Source organism: Mercurialis annua, linkage group LG3 (assembly GCF_937616625.2).
Source record: "Mercurialis annua linkage group LG3, ddMerAnnu1.2, whole genome shotgun sequence".
Classification (NCBI taxonomy): domain Eukaryota; kingdom Viridiplantae; phylum Streptophyta; class Magnoliopsida; order Malpighiales; family Euphorbiaceae; genus Mercurialis; species Mercurialis annua.
This window is the reverse complement of record NC_065572.1, coordinates 14,101,730-14,122,092: the sequence shown is the minus strand read 5'-3', so window position 1 is coordinate 14,122,092 and position 20,363 is coordinate 14,101,730. Positions and strand designations below refer to the sequence as shown.

Below are 20,363 nucleotides of genomic sequence, written 5' to 3'. Positions count from 1 at the left end.
TATCCAGGTTACTATCCGTGGAGTCAACCTAATCAACCAGGGTATCCGCGACCCGTCCAGTCTATCCCTTTCCCGTCTCTAGACATAGAAGGAACAGTAACGTCTATGGCGCAGGTACCCCCATACGTACCCCAGGGGGTGCCTATGCCGCCCCTCTATCATGAGGCAGTAATGAAGAGCATCAATGACTTCCAGGACCACCTGATAGGACTGGCAAGAGATCAGGAAAAATTCGCAGAGAAGCAAAACAAGGGAGTTGACGCAGAGACCAGACGTAGACAGGATCCCCCAGTCACTAAGGAGAAAGGAAGAGGAAACGCATCGAGAAGGGGACAATCTGAACCGGTACTGCAAAAGGAGAAGGATGGGCGAGACAAGGGACCAGGAACGATCCCGCTCCTTGGAGACAAGACAGCCCAGGAGAAGGTCGTAGAAGTAGCAGCACGGAACAGTGGTCGAATCCATGTGATCGATGATGACAAATCAAAGGGAACCAAGATGCCAGGAAAGCACAGCAAGGACGCAAAAAGTCATTCATCCAACAAGAGGAAAGGAGCAGACGAAAGGAGCAACATCGACGAGAAAATCAAGAACGCCATGAAGAAGTATCAAAAAGAAGGCAAGGGAACAGAGGAGGAGCGAGAGGACGAAGACTCCCCACTCAACTCAGAGATACAGTCGGTAAGGTTTCCTTTGAGGTTTAAATTACCAACTTTTGAGCCTTTTGATAGAACAGGGGATCTGAAAAGCCACATCTCGAAGTTTAAGACAATCATGATGCTACAAGATGTAACTGATCCCATGCTCTGTAGAGTGTTCCCTGCGACGTTAAAGGCATCGGCGCAAAAATGGTACTCATGTCTCAAGGAAGGGTCAATAAGTTCTTTCTCCGACTTAGCATCAGCATTCAAAGCAAGGTTCAGAACAAATATTCCCATGCAGAAGAGCTCTAGCGACTTGTGGAAGTGCAAGCAAGGAGAGCAGGAGACCCTCAAAAATTTCGTAGAAAGATTCAACAAAGAAGCAGTTCAAATCGAAAACCTGAACCATGACACAGCCATCGAAGCAATGAAAATGGGAACAAAGTTTGAGGAACTCCGTGACAAGATCCTGATGAAAAATCCAACCACCTTTCAGACTTAATGCTAATCGCTCATAAGTATGTGGAGCTAGACGAAGCCCGAAGGACCCTCACGAAACAATATGAGCACACCAAGCAGGATAATTCCAGGTATCGAGGAAAAAAGGAAGAAGAAAGGCCACGGACTCAGCGATATGGCGCAGGGCATAGACCCTACGATTTCACCCCATTGAATAAAGCTCCAGTATACATACTCAGCTGGATGAAACAAAACCGAGTTATGTTCAACACACCCCGGAAGATGGATCCTGACATCCAGAGAGACAAAAGCAAATACTGTCGTTTCCATGAGGGCTACAGCCACGACACGGACAGATGATGGGACCTCAAGAGAGAAATAGAGCAGCTAATTCAGTCTGGACTTTTGAAGAAGTTTGTCAACTACAGACCTGGAGACAAAAGGAAAGGGGAGTCAACAGAGAAAGAGGAACAGAACAAGAAGCAAAAAGAGGTCGCAGGCATAGTAAACGTGATAGAAGGAGGAGAGCCCTACAGCAATAATCAGAAAAAGAAAAGGAAGAGAAGAGGGTCAGCCGCAGTGTTTGCAATTGAAAGAGAAGTAATCCCAGAGATATCATTCGGGCCAGACGATGGACATCACGTGAAGGGACCACACAATGATGCGTTGGTGATAGAGGCCATAATCAGAAATCACCTTGTAAAGCGAATACTGGTAGATGAAGGCAGTTCTGTGAACCTATTAACCTTGGAGGCATTCAAAGAGATGAAAGGCTCAGCAACAGACCTGCGGAAGTCCTCAGTCCCACTAGTAGGCCTGGGAGGGGCACCAATACGTCCAGAAGGGACAGTGAGTTTATATGTAGAATTGGGAAACAGAAATGAGGGGCCAATCAAAAAGATGCATGCTCAGTTTAACGTAGTAGACCTCCCCCTGGCATACAACAGCATACTGGGCAGACCATTCTTATACCAGTCGGGAGCAGTGACCAGCATCAGACTGCTGACCCTGAAAATGCCAACGTCATCAGGGATAGTAGTAGTCAGAGGAGACCAGGAGATGGCTAAGGAATGCTGCATGGTAACGACAAAAGAAGATGAAAACTTGACTATTGAGGCGTTCCCAGGAGACGCAGTAGAAGAGGAGGAGTCACAGGGGGCAGCACCAATAGGCGTTATGAAAGAACTTCGCCTAACTGAGACCAAGACTGTCAAAGTAGGCACTGATGTACCAGAAAAGATAGTCCAGGAAATAACAGAGATACTGAAAAAGAACGTAGAGTCTTTTGCCACTGAACCAACGGAGATTGTGGGAATCGATCCCAAAGTAGCGTCGCACAAGCTGAACGTGATCCCAGGGAGCGTACCCAAAGTCCAAAAGAAGAGGAGATTCACCGAAGAGAGGCAGAAGATAATTGCAGACGAAGTAAACGTATTGGAGGCAGCAGACTTCATCCGCGAAGTCTTTTACCCTGAATGGGTGGCAAATGTGGTCCTAGTAAAAAAGGCAAGCGGAAAGTACAGGATGTGCGTCGATTTCACGGATTTGAACAAAGCCTGCCCAAAGGACAGCTACCCGCTCCCCAACATAGACCAGTTAGTAGACTCAACAGCCTGCTATCTCCTATATAGCTACATAGACGCAGCGCAAGGGTATCATCAAATACCGATGGAAGAAAAGGACCAAGAGAAAACTTCGTTCGTCACAGACCGAGGCACATACTGTTACAAAGTCATGCCATTCGGACTGAAGAACGCAGGAGCCACCTATCAGCGTCTGGTCAACTTCATGTTCCAGAACCAGTTAGGGAGGAATGTAGAAGCCTATGTTGATGATATAATTGTGAAAAGCCTGACTGCAGAGGAACACGCCCAAGACTTGGAAGAAATCCTCAAAGTTCTGAACAAGTTCGGAATGAAACTCAACCCAGCAAAATGTGCTTTTGGTGTAAAGGCAGGGAAGTTCCTAGGCTATCTGATTAGCCAACGAGGAATAGAGGCAAACCCGGAGAAAATCCAAGCAGTGATGGATATGAAGGCCCCCCGAAGTGTGAGGGACGTACAGAAGTTAAATGGCAGAGTCACGGCACTAGGGCGTTTCATTTCTTCCTCAGCCAAAAAATGCCTACCGTTTTTCAAACAGCTCCGGAACATGAAGAAATTCAAATGGGATGAGGATTGCCAAGCCGCGTTTGAAGAATTGAAATCATTCTTGAATAACCCGCCCCTACTGAGTAGGCCCATATCCGGGGAGAACCTGTACCTGTACTTATCAGTAGGGAGAGAGACTATCACCTCAGTACTCATACGGGAAGAAGAGGAGGAACAAAGGCTAATCTACTACATAAGCAGAACGCTAAAAAGGGCAGAGCTCAATTACCCAACCATCGACAAAATTGCACTTGCCGTAGTCATAACTACTAAAAAGCTCAAGCCATATTTCCAAGGACACACAGTCATAGTACGCACAAACCAGCCTTTGAGGAAAGCACTCTATCGACCTGAGACCTCGGGACGATTGGTCAGTTGGTCAGTACAATTGGGAGAGCACGACATCAGGTATGAACCAAGGACCACCTTGAAAGCCCAAGCACTCGCGGATTTCGTGGCTGAGATGACAGAGAAGCCATGCGACTCAACAATCGAGGAGTTAATATGGAACCTATTTGTAGACGGAGCCTCCAGTGACCAAGGAGCTGGAGCAGGCATAGTCCTATTAGGACCTCACAAAATCGCAATTGAGTACGCAGTACACCTAAGCTTCAAGGCTACCAACAATGTGGCAGGTACAAACATGTTTTATTCATTTCTCAAGCAAATATTACTGTCATGTGCTAACAATGTAGCAGAATATGAGGCCCTCTTAACAGGACTCGAAATTGCGATAGAAGTATAGGCGGAAAAGTTAAAAATCCATAGCGATTCCCAACTGGTCACTAGCCAAGTTCTGGGACAATTCCAGACCAAGGACCAAAACATGGCGAAATACATGGCAAGAGCGAAGGAACAACTCAAGAAGATTGAAAAAAGCGGAGGACAATGGGAAATAATACCCATCCCCAGAGAAGAGAACACCAGAGCAGACGCAATAGCCAAAGCAGCCGCAGTGAAAAGCCAGCTATATGTGTCGCTCCAGATGAAGGAAGAGCGGATGACACCAACAGTAGACGAGCAGCTGGTGTTACCAGTCGCAGTACTCGATCCATGGATGCAACCCATAATGGCATATTTGGCGGAAGGAGTCCTACCTGAAGGACGCACCGAAGCGGCTAAGCTGGTTCGAATTTCCTCTGTTTACTCACTAATAGATGGAGCACTGTATCGGACCTCAGTCACACATGGTCTAAATGCATATCACTGGAAGAAGGAAGCTACGTCCTTAGAGAAATCCAAGAAGGAGAATGTGGAGCTCACGAAGGCGCAGTCACTTTATACAGGAAAGCAATGTTGCAAGGATTCTATTGGCCCACGATGAAAAGAGACGCCGAAGAGATGGTCAAGAAGTGTGATAAATGTCAGAGGTTTGGGTCACTCATTAAAACTCCAGCCGCTCACCAATCAACTATTGGAAGCCCTTGGCCTTTCATGATTTGGGGAGTAGACATACTGGGACCTTTTGTCCCAGCTAGAGGACAAGTGAAGTTTATAGTAGTCGCAGTCGACCATTTCACCAAATGGATAGAGGTACAGCCCATGAGCACCATTACAAGTAAAAAAATCCAGAAGTGGTTATCAAACGAAGTCATGAGCAGGTATTTTGTGCTTTTCATTTTTACTTTAGTCAAAAGCAAAACAAAACCACACATTAACATGTCACAGGTTTGGCACTCCACATGCACTAGTCACAGACAACGGGAAGCAATTTGACTGCGCCAGCTTCAGGGGTTTCTACACTGAGCTAGGAATTCTCCTAAAATTCTCCTCAGTAGCAAACCCGCAAACCAACGGACTAACAGAAGTCACAAATCGCACCATCCTTTCTGGAATAAAGAAGAGGCTAGGAGACTTAAAAGGGAGATGGATTGATGAGCTTTATCATGTGATCTGGGCCTATCGAACCACCCCTAGAAAAGCAACAGGGGAAACCCTATTCCGCCTCACGTACGGCACCGAAGCAGTTCTCCCAGTAGAACTAGGGATGCCTACCTTACGGGTTCAGGTCTTAGACGAAGACCGCAATGAGGAGTCCCTGAGGCTATGCCTGGACCTCCTCGAAGAAAGAAGACAGCAGGTAGTAGTCCGAGCTGAAGCGTATCGCAAGCAAATGGCCAAGTATCACAACGCCCGAGTCAAAGAAAGGAAGTTTGAAGAAGGACACTTAGTCCTAAAGAAGTCAGAAATTGGCAGAGGAGCCGCCGGAGTTGGAAAATTAGAGGCCAACTGGGACGGTCCATATCGCGTAGCAGCAGTAGTCGGAAAGGGAGCATACAAAATAGCTCACCTAGATGGGACTCCATTACCCCGGACTTGGAATGTTGAAAATCTGAAGCTATACCTTCAGTAAAAGATGTAACCACCATTCATGAATAAAGTTACTTCTTTTCTTTTACTTCATTTCATTTATTTTGCTACTTATGTCAATCACAAGAATCAAACCAGTAGTATGACAAAGACTCAGGACGAAGCTAAACATCTTTTCATTACAAACAAAAAAGCAACACAAGTATATGACGCAACAAGACGACTCAACAACCAATCGCCAATACTTGAACATATGAAATGCAAATTGTTCAGTTAACCAAAAGAAGGGAGTCTACTGTGAAAGAATCCCCAAGTACGTACAAAAGCTACCTAACAAGTAGCAAGAAACAAAAATAAAACGGCCAAACACACGGCCTACACATCTTCCTCTGGCAGGGTCGCTCCCTCCTTTGGACCAACCACATCTCCTACGGGAAGCAAAACATCAATTGAGTCCACGTCACCCAGCCCTTTGTCTGAGGCACTGGCTTCAACCTTGGAGGTAAACTCAGTAGACAGTGCGGCTGCCTCATTCCCAGCAAGAACTCCAGAAGAAGGCGTCACCTCCTTCTCTCCAACACCTTTGACATTCTCCTCGCATCCTATCGCATCGTTAGCCCCATCATTAACTACATCCGATGGAAGAACAGGAGAGACATTCCGCCCTGCTTTCTTCGCAGCCACCTTGGCCGCAACACGCTGACCCAGCGCACGAAGATCAATGGACAAAAACTTGTTTAGATCATACTCTGGATAATCTGAACGCACAATTTTAATGACGGTAGAGCAGAAGTCAGTCAAGCACCCGCTTACGTACACATTAGCATCTTGCTTGCTATTTCTCTGCTCCTGCAACAACTTGTCATAAGACAACCTCAACTCCATCAGAGCATTCTCACGATCAGAGACCTTTTTCTCCATAATTTTCAGACGATCCGCAGTCGTCTGACTCAACTTGGACAACCTGACTCTCTCTGTAGTCGCAGATGCCCGAAGGGAAGCCATCTCCTTTTCATGCTTGTGACTCAATGAGATCATGTCATCTCGGTGACGACGCATCAGACCATTTCCTTGCAAAAGCTGTCAGAACGCAATACAAACAGCAACTAAGCACGCAAACAAAAAAGAAGACAACAATGAGGGAACTATTTCAAACCTGAAGCAAAGCGATGTCAACCCGGTCACAAGCGTCACCTTCCGAGAGATTTGTCCAGGACTCCATATCCTGAGGAAATTGAACAAACTGCGAGAATAGAGACGCAATACCAGGCGAAGTCACAGTCATATTATCCACGTTTTGCTCTAACCACTCCCTGGGACTGGGACAAGCATCCAGGTTCGTCTTCAAACGCTTGGCGGAGCCCTGTTTGGACTTATCACGACCATCACGGTTCTTCTTCGCAGAAGGGGCAGCCAGGACGATATCCATGGACTTCTCCAACTTCACCATAGGCTTGGGAGGAAGAGAAGCAGACGCGGGAACAATCCCGGTAATCACAGGGACATCTTCATCAAAGGACGGTTTCAGCGAGTCAAGATAGTTATCACCCATGTCTGCATTCGCCAAAAACAAACGAATCAAAAGATGAATAGACGCGAAGTAAAAGAAAACAAGACAAATAGAAGCATACCATGAGAGGCAGTCAAATCTACATAAGACGCAGTAGGAGAATTATGCCAAGATTGAGATAAGGTACCCTCACTCTCTAGAGAACCCTCAGTCACAGCACGAAGGGGCAACTCAAGATGAGGAAACTCTCGCGGAAGGTACTTATCTACTAAGTCACAGCAATCATACATACAACTTTTGGCATCATCAACAAGAGAATCTATTACCTCCAACTCAGTAGCAAAAAGGGGGGAGAAAGCCAACGAGGATGCATCATCAACCCACTCAGTAGGGAAATCAACAAAAGCACCATCATGACTGACAACAAAAAAAGACCGCTGCCAACGTTTAGCGATTTTAGGGAGACCTTCAACTACCCTCTTACCCCTATGAGCAACTAAACGAACATAAAATTCATTGTTGCGACGAGACACGAAGAACAGTTGGCTAAGGAGACCTAGAGAAGGAACTAAGCCCTGTTCGTGAGACAACTCAACAAAGCAACAAAGAGTTCTAATGGCATTAGGGTGAATTTGAACAAGAGGCACTTGATAATCTACAATAAAATCTTTGATCAGAGGATCTAAAGCAAAACGCAAGCCACAACGCAACTGCTCCTTATAAACGATAACTTTTCCGTCACCGACGAAGGTATTAGCAACAACTCGAGAACCGCATACAGAAAGAGAATAGCTAAGAGGAATACCATACTCTTCACAGAACTCAACCAAGGCCTCTCTATCAACGTTGGAGGTAAACGTATCGAGTGAATTCCTATAATCTACAGCCGTACCAGATGAGGGAAGAGAGACAGGAGACCTAGTCTGAGGAATTGAATCAATTATACTACCAATAAAGCAAGAAAGAGGAATTTACCTGATAAAATGAGGAAGAAAACACCCAAAGATAGGAGGAAATGAAGTCGAAGCAAGAGCAGGATCAGAGAATGAAGAAGAAGCAGTTAGAAGAGAAAAAGGAAAATTAAAGAGAGCATTTAAAGAAACAGCTAGAGAACCGTTAAGCAGTTACCTGCGCGAAACGTGGCGACAGGCGGAAGTCCAGGGAATTTCGAAAGATTAAAATTTTGAAATTTCAAAAATTAAACCAACTCTATAAGCGCCCAAATAAAGACGATGGGTTGGGCCCAGGAAGCTCCTTCTAAAGTAAGTAAGACGAAAACCAAGCCCAACAAAATAACTACCCTAACGAGCAGTCACACAGACAAGCATAAATACTTGACAAAACTGTTTTTCGGGAGGGACTAATGATGGATAAAGGACCAGAACAAGGGACAAGACTCACTACAATGGCCCTGAGTATGGACCCAGAGACTGATCTATTCGGGTCCCTGACCCAGTACGCAGCTATAACTGCTGAAGATATCAAGATAACACCGAAATCCCTTAAGATCAGGGATAGAGGCGAATCTCAACAAAGAGATAACCGAAACCAATAGAGAAACAATCCTACTATGATACAAAGACTATGGAATGTATATATAGAGGAAGCCTAAGCCAGGTAACAGATATATTCACTTCTCATTATTACTCTCACTGAGACCCCATCGGAGACTGACTTAGGCATCGGAGGGTGTTCGAGCCAACACCGGCTCAAATCCTTCTAACTTGTTAATCTTGACAGGTGGGAGTTCAGCGACAACAGTGACAAGGACGATCATCAAAACCATCACTTACTGTGATTTATAATCATCAACGTCAGTTTGGAAGCTAGCGTCTGTGTAACCCTTTACAATCAGCTCATCTTCCTGACCACCATATAGCAAGAATGCATCCTTGGTTCTTCTCAAGTACTTAAGGATGTTCTTAACTGCTGCCTAGTGACTTTCACCTAGATTTGACTGGTATCTGCTCGTCGTACTCAAAGCATACGAGACATCAGGTCGAGTGCACAACATTGCATACATGATAGATCCAATAGCAGAAGCATATGGGATCTTACTCATGCGGTCTCGCTCATCTTGTGTCTTAGGACACTGAGCCTTGCTGAGACTGATGCCATGTGACATAGGCAAGAATCCTCTCTTGAAGTCTTGCATACTAAACCTGTTTAATACCTTATCAACATAAGTGCTTTGACTTAGGCCAATGAGTCTTCTAGATCTATCTCTATAGATCTTGATGCCTAATATATAAGCAGCATCGCCCAAGTCTTTCATTGAAAAACACTTCCCTAACCATGACTTAACATTTTGCAGTATGGGAATATCGTTTCCAATGAGTAGTATGTCATCAACATAAAGCACTAAGAAAACAATCACGCTCCCACTAACCTTCTTGTATACACAAGGTTCATCTTCATTCTTGATGAATCCAAACTCTTTGATAGCTTCATCAAAACGAAGATTCCAACTCCGAGAAGCTTACTTTAATCCATAAATGGATTTTTGAAGCTTGCAAACCTTTCCAAAATTCTCTGGACTGGCAAAACCCCCAAGTTGTGTCATGTACACATCCTCAAGTAAGTTTCCATTAAGAAACGTTGTTTTGACATCCATTTTCCATATCTCATAGTCATAATATGCAGCTATGGCAAGAAGAATTTGAATGGATTTGAGCATAGCAACTGGTGAAAAGGTTTCATCATAGTCTATACCATGTATTTGTCTGAAACCTTTTGCAACTAGTCGTGCTTTATAGGTATGCACATTGCCATCCATGTCAGTCTTCATTTTGAAGACCCATTTGCACCCAATGGTTTTTACACCATCCATTGGGTCAATCAAGGTCCAAACTTGATTATCATACATGGATTGCATTTCAAATCTCATGGTTTCGAGCCATTTTTCAGAGTCAGGACTATTTATGGCCTCTTGATAGGATGTGGGTTCTTCTTGATCCACAATCATCACGTCATTGTTCTCAGTAATAAGAAATCCATATCTCATAGGATTATGACGTGTCCTATCAGACCTCCTTTGGCCTTGTGGTACTTGTACAGGTTCAGCAATTGCTTGTTGATTCTTTTGAGGTTCCATACTTGATACAATACTACTTTGTGGTTCTTGAATTTCTTCAAGTTGTACTGTACTCCCACTGGTTCCTTTGAAAATAAATTCTCTTTCCAAAAAGATACCATTTCGAGCAACAAACACTTTGTTCTCATAAGCATTGTAGAAGTAATATCCTTTAGTTTCTTTAGGATATCCTACAAAAAGGCATTTGTCAGATTTGAGTGCTAATTTATCTGAAATTAGTCGCTTCACATAAGCTTGACATCCCCAAATCTTAAGAAAAGACGAACTAGGAGTTTTTCCAGTCCATATCTCATATGGTGTCTTTTCAACTGCCTTTGATGGAACTCTATTCAAAATGAATGCAGCGGTTTCTAAAGCATAATCCCAAAATGAGATTGGAAGATCAGTTTGACTCATCATTGATCGAACCATATCCAATAGAGTTCGATTTCTCCGTTCAGACACACCATTCCATTGTGGCGTTCCTTGTGGAGTCACTTGAGAAATGATCCCACAATCTCTTAGATGATCTACAAATTCTTGGCTTAAATATTCACCACCTCGATCAGATCTTAGTGTTTTAATATTTTTACCAAGTTGACTTTGTACTTCATTCTTAAATATTTTGAACTTTTCAAAAGATTCAGATTTATGTTTCATCAGATAAACATAACCATATCTACTGAGATCATCAGTAAAAGTAATGAAGTATTGAAACCCACCTCTAGCATTTGTACTTAATGGACCACATACATCTGTATGTATAAGGCCCAATAAGTTTTTAGCTCTTTCACCTTGTCCAATAAAAGGCATTTTTGTCATTTTGCCCACTAGACAAGATTCACATGTTTCAAATGATTCATAATTAAATGAATTCGAAAGTCCATCTCTTTGAAGTTTTGATATGCGTTTCTCATTTATATGGCCTAAACGACAATGCCAGAGATAAGTAGAGTTTAAATCATTTGACTTAAACTTCTTATCATTGATGTTATAGATTGATTTTTCATTAGTGTCTTCAACATTTAAAATATAAAGACCATTACTGCGTGGAGCATATCCATAAAGAATGTTATTATGCGAAATACTGCATTTATTATTCCTAATAATAAATTCAAAACCATCCTTGTCCAAACAAGAAACAGAAATAATATTCCTACACATGGTAGGTACATAATAACAATTATTCAAAGATAAAATAAGTCCAGTAGGCAAAGATAACTCATAAGTCCCTACAGCTAAAGCAGCAACTCTTGCTCCATTACCAACTCGTAGGTCCACTTCGCCTTTTGTCAAACTTCTACTCCTTTTGAGACCTGCACATTAGTACAAATATGAGATCCAGATCCAGTATCTAATACCCATGAATCAGAAGTAGAAAGATTAATTTCTATAACATGAATACCTGAAGTGGTAGTCTCACTACCCTTGTTCTTCTTCAGATCATCCAGATATTTCTTGCAATTCCTTTTCCAATGTCCAAGTTCCTTGCAGAAAAAAGCAAGTTCCTTCCTTTGGCGGTTTTGCTTTGGGTTCATCCTTGGTCTTGGGCTTGGACTTGGGCTTAGACTTCTTGGAAGCCTTTCCCTTGCCCTTACCAGACCTTTTCATACCCTTTCCCTTGTTGACCATAAGAACATCCTTAATCTCATTCTTGATGCTCTTTTCAGCAGTTTGAAGCATCCCATGCAACTCTGTGATGGTCTTCTCCATATTATGCATATTGAAGTTCATGATGAATACATCATAAGCCTCAGGCAAAGATTGGAGAACAATGTATGTAGCCAACTCTTGGGCAATTGGGAGACCAAGCCTGTCCAAATGTTCAAGATGACCTTTCATCTTCAAAACATGAGGACTAACTGAGCCGCTTGTAGTCAACTTACAAGAAAGCAAATCCTTGATGGTATTGAACCTTTCAATTCTTGCTCTCTCTTGGAACATTTCCATGAGATCAGCAATCATGGTGTTCGCATCCAATTCCATCATTTGCTTTTGGAGTTCATTCTCCATGCATCCAAGCATAAATGCAAGTAACATCGGTAGAGTCATTGAGATGCTTCGTATAAGCATCCCTTTAAACTCTAGTAGCAGCAGGAGCTGGTTCCTCAGGGAGGGGTTGATCAAGGATATATTCCTTTCTTTCTTGCCTAAGAACAATTCTTAGATTTCTATACCAATCCAGAAAGTTAGTGCCATTGAGCTTATCTTTCTCAAGGATTGATCGCACTGATAAAGTATGTGTAGTGTTTGAAGTCATCTCTACAACAATAAATATACAAGTAGCATTTAATAAAAGGCATAATAAAATTCCCACAACATATATCTATAATTCATATAAAAACCCTTAATGATAATTTCAACAATTGAAAAATAATAGTGGGACAAGATCCATATTTCACCCTACTTCAAGTAAGCTTTGGCTTATCACTTTAAGTGTGGTTTATTTAGGTAGGTAACATTATACCAATTACATCTCATGCAATTCTTAAACATAGAATATTAACATCACATGTAATCTTGATATTCTATCTTATACCCTAGGTTCAAAACTATTTTGATAACCTAGTTAAGTCTAACCAAATCAAACATATGGATATCACTTTTATCCAACTTATCTTACTTAGATGACTTTATACATTATGTTTTGGCATATCATATACATAGCAATCTAAGTCTTGATAAGTGTTATTACAATGAGAGGTATATGTAAGACTTAATATTAAATAAGGGTTTGTTATTTATCCTATTTATTTATCCTATCTTATCACATATAAAATAATCATGCAAAGCATATAACCAATAAGATAAACATTAAAAACATATTATTTCACTATTTTAAATCATATTTAACAACAATCACATAAATATGTTATTCATGATAATTTAAATCATATTTAATAATTATCATTTAAAGTATTAAAATAAAATACATGACAAAAACACGCCGGCTTAAAAGGATAACGGTCCTTAATGGGGTGTATCAGCGGGGTCCAAGGGGCGCGGCCCCTTGGCGGGGTTTGGAGGCAGTTCCCCAAGCGGGGTCCAAGGGGCAGCGCCCCTGGCGGGGCCCGGGGGCAGAGCCCCAGACCGACTAGCGGGTCCAGAAATTTTTCTCACATGTTACACTTAACAAAATTAAAATTTCTTTATCTGAAATCAATAATCTTAACTGATTACGGTTTATTTTAATATGTTCAAAACAGATTAAAATAACCCCAAAACCCTGCATCTTAAAAACTGATCAGAAACAATTTATTTAACACTTAAATAACAACAGTTTCATAAATTCAGCTCATAGCAGAATTAAACACAATTTTATAAATTATGTTCATAACATAATTAAACACAGTTTTACTACAAGAATTAACAACAGTTTCATAAACAGTTAACTAATCCTATTCAACACAGAATTACTAATAGAATCAAAACAGTTTCACAAACAGTTTACTAATCCTATTCAAAACAGAATTACTAATTGAATTAAAAACAGTTTCACAAACAGTTTACTAATCCTATTCAAAAGCAGTTTTCCTAATAGAATTAAAACAGTTTCATAAATAGTTTACTAATCCTATTCAAAAACAGTTTTATTAATCTGTTTCCCCTTTTCTTATCAATTTGTATGAAAATAAATACTACGGTCTTTAATCAAATTAAAACGTAATATTAATTTAGAACACTAAATTCGAAGTTTTAATCACATTAAACGATTAATCAAATTAATTCTTCATACTGTTTTTCATACAATTTAATCACATAAACGTTTTATGTATAATTACAACGAATTATAATTCCTTCAAAAACAGTTTCGAAAAACAACCCCTTTTTCAAAACAGAACATACAATAAGCATATATCACATATATACTCAGAATCTAATTAATCATATTACAAGCAGCTTTGATACCACTGTTGGGTTTTCTAGGTTCATAACGCAGCGGAATTTCAAAAAATTTATCTAAAACCCAAACCAAAATCCATGTAATTCGAATAAATAGATTAACAACAGAATTAATACTTACTTGTATGTCGAATTCAAACAGCAATGTAGGAAGGAAGGAGGTGGTTCACTTTGGTGATACCTGGCCTTGGATCAGAAACGCCTCCAAAAGAATGCGTCCTCTACGAGTATCCACACGAACAGACCTTAGCCAAAACTAGTGCTTGTGTGCTAGCACTATTGCTTCACAAGCAATTTCGAATTTTAGTGATTTAGTGAATAATAAATTTCGTTCTCCTCAAACTCATTCCTTAATGTGTATTTATAGTCATACAACAACACTAGGGTTTGAGAAAAATTCGTATTTCAATTTCATTGTAACTCTTACAAGTTTATGTTTATCAAAAATTCCTTTTTGATAATCATACATATATATTAATTATTATAATTCTTATCTTCAAAAAATAATAAATTAAGGAAAACACTTATCCTTAAATTTCGAATTAATATATATTTATTAATATATATATATATTACGAATTATATATATAATAATAATTAATCACTTAATCACATTGGGTTTGTACAACCCATAACTGTTTTGGGCCTGTTCTTAGTGTGCGACCCTGTAGGTTCATATAACGTTGGCAGTAGGCCCGAAATCCCTATTTCAGCCCACAAGTCAGAAGCGGCCTCTAGCAAGACATTATGACTACCCAAGTTATATACATATCGATTATCCGATTTAACCAATTATAATAATATTTTAATCCTTTTGTCTCTCGATATCCTGATTGAATATAAGGCATAGTCCTGTCATCCTTATAACATTCAATCATTAGTTTCATGATTCCAAGTAGACTGAAAATGATAACTCTTTATCAATTCATTTAGCATGGCCATGCATTTCCTTCAGTCTATCTTCTTCAAGGGCCCATAGATATCTTACTCAAATAAATGAGGGACAAATTCCTTCTCAGTCACTCACATTTCTCACATAGTTACTTTCATATCCAACGACAATCTATTCCATTATCCTGTTAAAGATAATGTAAGACTGTATCAAAATATGAAATAGCTATGTAGAAATCCATGATGATTTCAAGGTCAAAGGATTATACTAATAGAAATGTAATGAGAATTACTTATGACAGTGATCTATGTAGTATTCTCAAAGTGGGTCATTTAGTGCTTTATTTCTCAAATAGCACCTACGATTTGACTTAATATCTCATATACATGATTAGTAAAACATAATCATCAGTCAACATCGTACTAGTCTCAATGTTCTATTAAGACTAGGGATAGATGGAATATAATTCTTTATTAAAGCAAAGGGTTCTACTATCAAGTCACATACTTGATGACCTTAGAAAGAATTAACCATTCAAGTATTTTAATCATAATATAAAATGATGAAAACCGCCAATCAATAAATAACAAAACGATAAAATCAATACATGGTCAAACATGATTGACCTAGTGCATATCACTAACACGAAGCCGGCTAAGAAAGGCGCCGGACAATCAAAAGTTCCATAAGTTCCTTGAGGTTTTCAAGAAGCTTCAAATCAACCTTAGTTTGGCGGATGCTTTAAGAGAGATGCCCCAATACGCGAAGTTCATAAAAGATATAATTATGAACAAGCGTAGTTGGGAGCAAGGCGGGACAATCCCCCCCCCCCCCCCACGGAGAGTTGTAGTTCTATCATCCAAAGCAACTTACCAACAAAGCTAAAAAATCCAGGGAGTTCCACTATCCCTTGCATATTGGAAATATGAATGCTATAAATTATTTTTGTGATCTTGGTGCAAGTATTAATTTGATGCCCTTGTTTATTTTTAGGTCCTTGTTTGGTGAGAAACCGGTGAAGCATACCTCGATGGTATTACAACTAGCCGATCACTCTCTCAAGAAGCCGTATGGGATAGTAGAAGATGCGCTTGTTAAAGTGGATAAATTCATCTTTCCGGTGGATTTTATGATCTTAGACTATGCGGTGGATAAAGAGTGTTCTATGATCTTTGGTCGCCCATTCATGAATACAGGGCGTGCTCTTATTGACGTGCATGCCGGAAAGCTTACCTTGAGGATTGATGAGGAAAAAAGTAGAGTTTGACATGAAGAGAGTGATGCGGAATACCATCGAGGAGGAAGAGTGTATGAGGGTTGATTTGGTGAATAATCTTGTGGAGGATCAATTGAAAGAGAATGTGGAAACCATAAACCGGGGAGTGCTACAAAATTTTGAAGATTTTGACCATTGTAAGGAGTGTCTCGATCGAGACAACAACCCAGAAGAGTGTCTCAATCGAGATACATGTAGCACAAAAGCTACAGCCTCAAAATTTGGCCTAGTCTCGATCGAGCTAGAGGTGTCTCGATCGAGACAAGACAAAATCAATCCTTGTCTCGATTTGGACCCCTCTGTCTCGACAGAGACAAGCTCTAATGGGGAAATTGCTGAATTTTCTCAAGTTTCAAGGGTTGTCTTCTATTCCGATGACCTTGATGATGAGTGCTCCGAGGAAGATGAGCCAAAGCCGGAAATCTTGATAAAAGAAGGGGGAGTTACACCTCCATCTTCCTAGGTGCCTCCTATCTGTGAGATGAAGCCATTGACATCGCATCTCCGGTACGCTTTTGTTGGAGAAAACAAGACTCTCCCGATCATCATTTCAAACAACCTATCGGAAGCTCAAGAGGAGAGAGTGGTTCAAGTATTGAAAAGTCATGTGTTGGCCATGGGATGGCAAATTTTCGATATTCGAGGGATAAGTCCTCAAGTGATGATGCACAAAATCCACTTAGAAGATGAGTCTAAAGCTTCTGCACAAAGACAACGGAGATTGAATCCCAACATGAAAGAAGTAGCGCACAAAGAGATTGTCAAGCTCCTTGATGCCGGTATTATCTATCCCATTTCGGATAGCGGATGGGTGAGCCCTATCCAATGTGTGCCTAAGAAAGAAGGGATGACCGTTGTTGAGAATGACAAAGAAGAGCAAATCTCAACCCGTACGGTAACGGGGTGGAGAGTGTGTATCGATTACCGAAAGCTCAATGCGGAAACTCGGAAGGATCATTTTCCTTTGCCATTCATTGACCAAATGCTTGAAAGAGTGGCGGGCCACAGGTACTATTATTTCCTTGATGGTTATTCTGGATACAATCAAATACTCATCTTTTTAGATGACCACGAGAAGACTACATTCACTTGCCCGTACGGAACCTTTGCATACCGAAGGATGCCTTTCGGACTTTGTAACTCCCCGACCACTTTTCAAAGATGCATCACATCCATCTTCTCCGACATGATAGAGGATATTATGGAGGTGTTTATGGATGTTTTCTCGGCGTTTGGGGACTCCTTTGAGTCTTGTTTGAAAAATTTAGACCGGGTGTTGGCAAGGTGTGAGGAGACGAACCTTGTTTTGAATTGGGAGAATTACCACTTCATGGTTGAAGAAGGAGTTGTTCTTGGGCACAAAATTTCCCAAGCCGGTATTGAAGTTGATAGAGCTAAGACGGAAGTCATTGTGAAACTTCCACCACCTACAACCGTAAAGGGAGTCCGTGCCTTTTTGGGGCACGCCGGTTTTTATAGACGCTTTATTAAAGATTTTTCTTCAATTGCTAGACCTCTAAAAAGCTTGCTTATTAAGGACCCTCCTTTTGATTTTACTAATGAGTGTGTGTTGGCTTTTGATAGGTTGAAGGAAGCACTTGTCACCGCCCCAATTATATCATCCCCGGATTGGAATCTCCTCTTTGAGCTCATGTGTGATGCAAGTGATCAAGCCTTGGGATGTGTATTGGGGCAAAGGAAGGAAAACGGGTGCATGTGATCTATTACGCAAGCCGGACAATGGCGGGAGCGCAACTTAATTATACTACCACCGAGAAGGAGATGTTGCGGTGGTTTTTGCTTTAGACAAGTTCCGACAATACTTGCTTGGCTCAAAGGCAGTCATATATACCGATCATGCCGCTTTCAGGCACCTTTTTGCCAATCAAGATGAGAACCCACGCCTCATCCGATGGATCCTATTGATGCAAGAGTTTAATAGTGAGATCCGAGACAAGAAGGGTACGGAAAATGTGGTGGCGAACCACTTGTCAAGATTCGAGAATCCAGAGTCAATCCCAATCGGAGTAGAAATTAATGAGCGGTTCCCGGACGAGATGTTGATGATGATCTCGGAAGTAGAGACACCTTGGTATGCAGATATTGCAAATTACCTATCTTTGAATGTCATGCCACCAGATTTATCCCACCATCAAAAGAAGAAATTTTTGAGTGATGTGAAACGATTTTTGTGGGATGAGCCTTACCTATTCAAGATATGTGGAGATGGGATGATTCGGAGGTGTGTACCACTAAAAGAAACGATGCTAATTTAAAGTCATTGTCATGAAGCAGACTATGCCGGGCATTATGGGGCATCAAGAACCGTCGCGAGAGTGCTTGAGAGCGGTTTCTTTTGGCCAACACTATTTGGTATGCCAAGGACATTGTGGGGCATTGTGACTATTGCCAAAGGGTTGGTAACATTTCAAAACGGGATAAGATGCCATTGACCTCCATTCAAGAAGTGGAGATATTTGATGTTTGGGGCATCGACTTTATGGGCCCATTCCCGGTTTCTTTTGGGAACATGTATATCTTGGTGGGAGTTGACTATGTTTCTAAGTGGGTAGAAGCGGAGGCGTTACCCACTAATGACGCCAAGGTGGTTTTGAGGTTCCTCAAGCGTTTAATGAACCAATTTGGGACTCCTAGAATCATCATTAGTGATGGGGGGATCACATTTTTGCAACCGGCAATTTGAAGCGTTAATGAAGAAATATAATGTGCATCACCGAGTTGCCACCCCCTATCACCCTCAAACAAGCGGTCAAGTGGAGGTGTCCAATCGGGAATTGAAGCGGATTTTGGAAAAGACGATGAATGGGACACCTAAGGATTAGTCTCTCATGTTGGATGACCCCTTGTGGGCATATCGCACGGCGTTCAAAATGCCACTTGGTATGTCTCCCTATCGAATTGTGTATGGGAAAGGATGTCACCTACCGGTGAAATTGGAGCACAAGGCCTATTTGGCAATCAAAAAGTTGAATTGTGATTTCAAAGCAGCGGGTGAGAAGCGTATGTTATAACTCAACAAATTGGATGAATTCTGATTCATTGCTTATGAGAATGCCAAGCTCTACAAGGAGAAAACAAAACGATGGCATGATGCTCACATCTCACCCAAGACTTTTGACGTAGAAGCCTTTGTGTTGCTCTATAATTCGAGGTTGAGATTGTTCCCGTGCAAATTGAAATCCCGGTGGAGTGGACCTTTCAAGATCCGGCATGTAGCGGACCATGGAGCTTTGGAATTGGAGAACCAAAAGGGAGAAACGTTTAAGGTCAACAGACATCGTTGTTAGCCCTACTTGGGACCTTTGACGGATCAAATAGGCGAACAAGTCTACCTCGCCCCTCCTTCGTAAGTTTCATGTGAAAGAACGGTCGAACTTTCAACTTGAAACAAGCGCACTCGGGAGCCAATCCCGAGAGGTTTGATTTTAATCCTTGTCTTTTCATTTGTTCTTAGTTAGTTAATTTTAGTATTTTAGTTGTTATTTTTGAATTTGTGTTGTTCGATCTTATGCCGGGTGTGTTGTTTGTGTTGTGTATGAAAAAGATAGAAAAAAATTAATTCCTCTCAGGTATGAGTGTCTCGATCGAGACAAGAGAGAAAAAATGGGCAGTAACTTTTGCAAGGGCCTGTCTCGATCGAGACACACACCAAACCCAGGTGTCTCGATCGAGACAATCATTAAAGAGGGAGATTGAATTTGGTTCAAACACAAGCACTTGGATAGATGAGGTGGCACGATCCTAGCCATTCTTGAGAAGTACAAAACACATGGATTGATGAAGTGGCAACATATTGGGCTTCCAATTTAAAATTAGAATTTTTCCATAAAAGCTCACCCACCACTTCATCTTCTCCATCAATCTTAGCCATTTTTAGCAAAATCAAAGCTTCTTCATCTCTCTTCCAAGCAAAATTTGGCCACCCTATTACCACCACCAAACTCCAAACAAAGTACGTTTTTGGATACCCTTTTCGCCGCTCTGAACATGGTCCGAACCGTTAAGGAAACTTCCACCGCCACCACCAATGCGGTCACGAGCTCAAACCCTCCTACTCAAGAACAACCAAGACCCAAGAGAGCTACCCGGAAACAAACCGCCTCCAGTGCAAGAGTGTTTGGGACGAAT

The 20,363-nt window shown here is 41.3% G+C and overlaps 1 protein-coding gene across 1 annotated transcript; it reads left to right on the top strand.

Annotated features, from left to right (window-relative positions):
* The first annotated feature begins 19,105 nt into the window (after positions 1–19,105).
* LOC126672325 (uncharacterized) lies at positions 19,106–19,522 on the top strand. The gene is made up of 2 exons (XM_050366271.1): positions 19,106–19,189; positions 19,295–19,522. Exons 1-2 carry the CDS (start codon positions 19,106–19,108, stop codon positions 19,520–19,522), a joined length of 312 nt encoding a protein of 103 aa, XP_050222228.1.
* The last annotated feature ends 841 nt before the right edge of the window (positions 19,523–20,363 follow it).

Excerpts from the sequence above, each read along its gene's own strand:
- LOC126672325 (XM_050366271.1), top strand. The coding sequence starts at position 19,106 with ATGCCACTTGGTATGTCTCCCTATCGAATTGTGTATGGGAAAGGATGT. Across the intron at positions 19,190-19,294 it reads TGGAGCACAAGGCCTATTTG|CTCTACAAGGAGAAAACAAA; the intron begins GCAATCAAAAAG and ends GAGAATGCCAAG.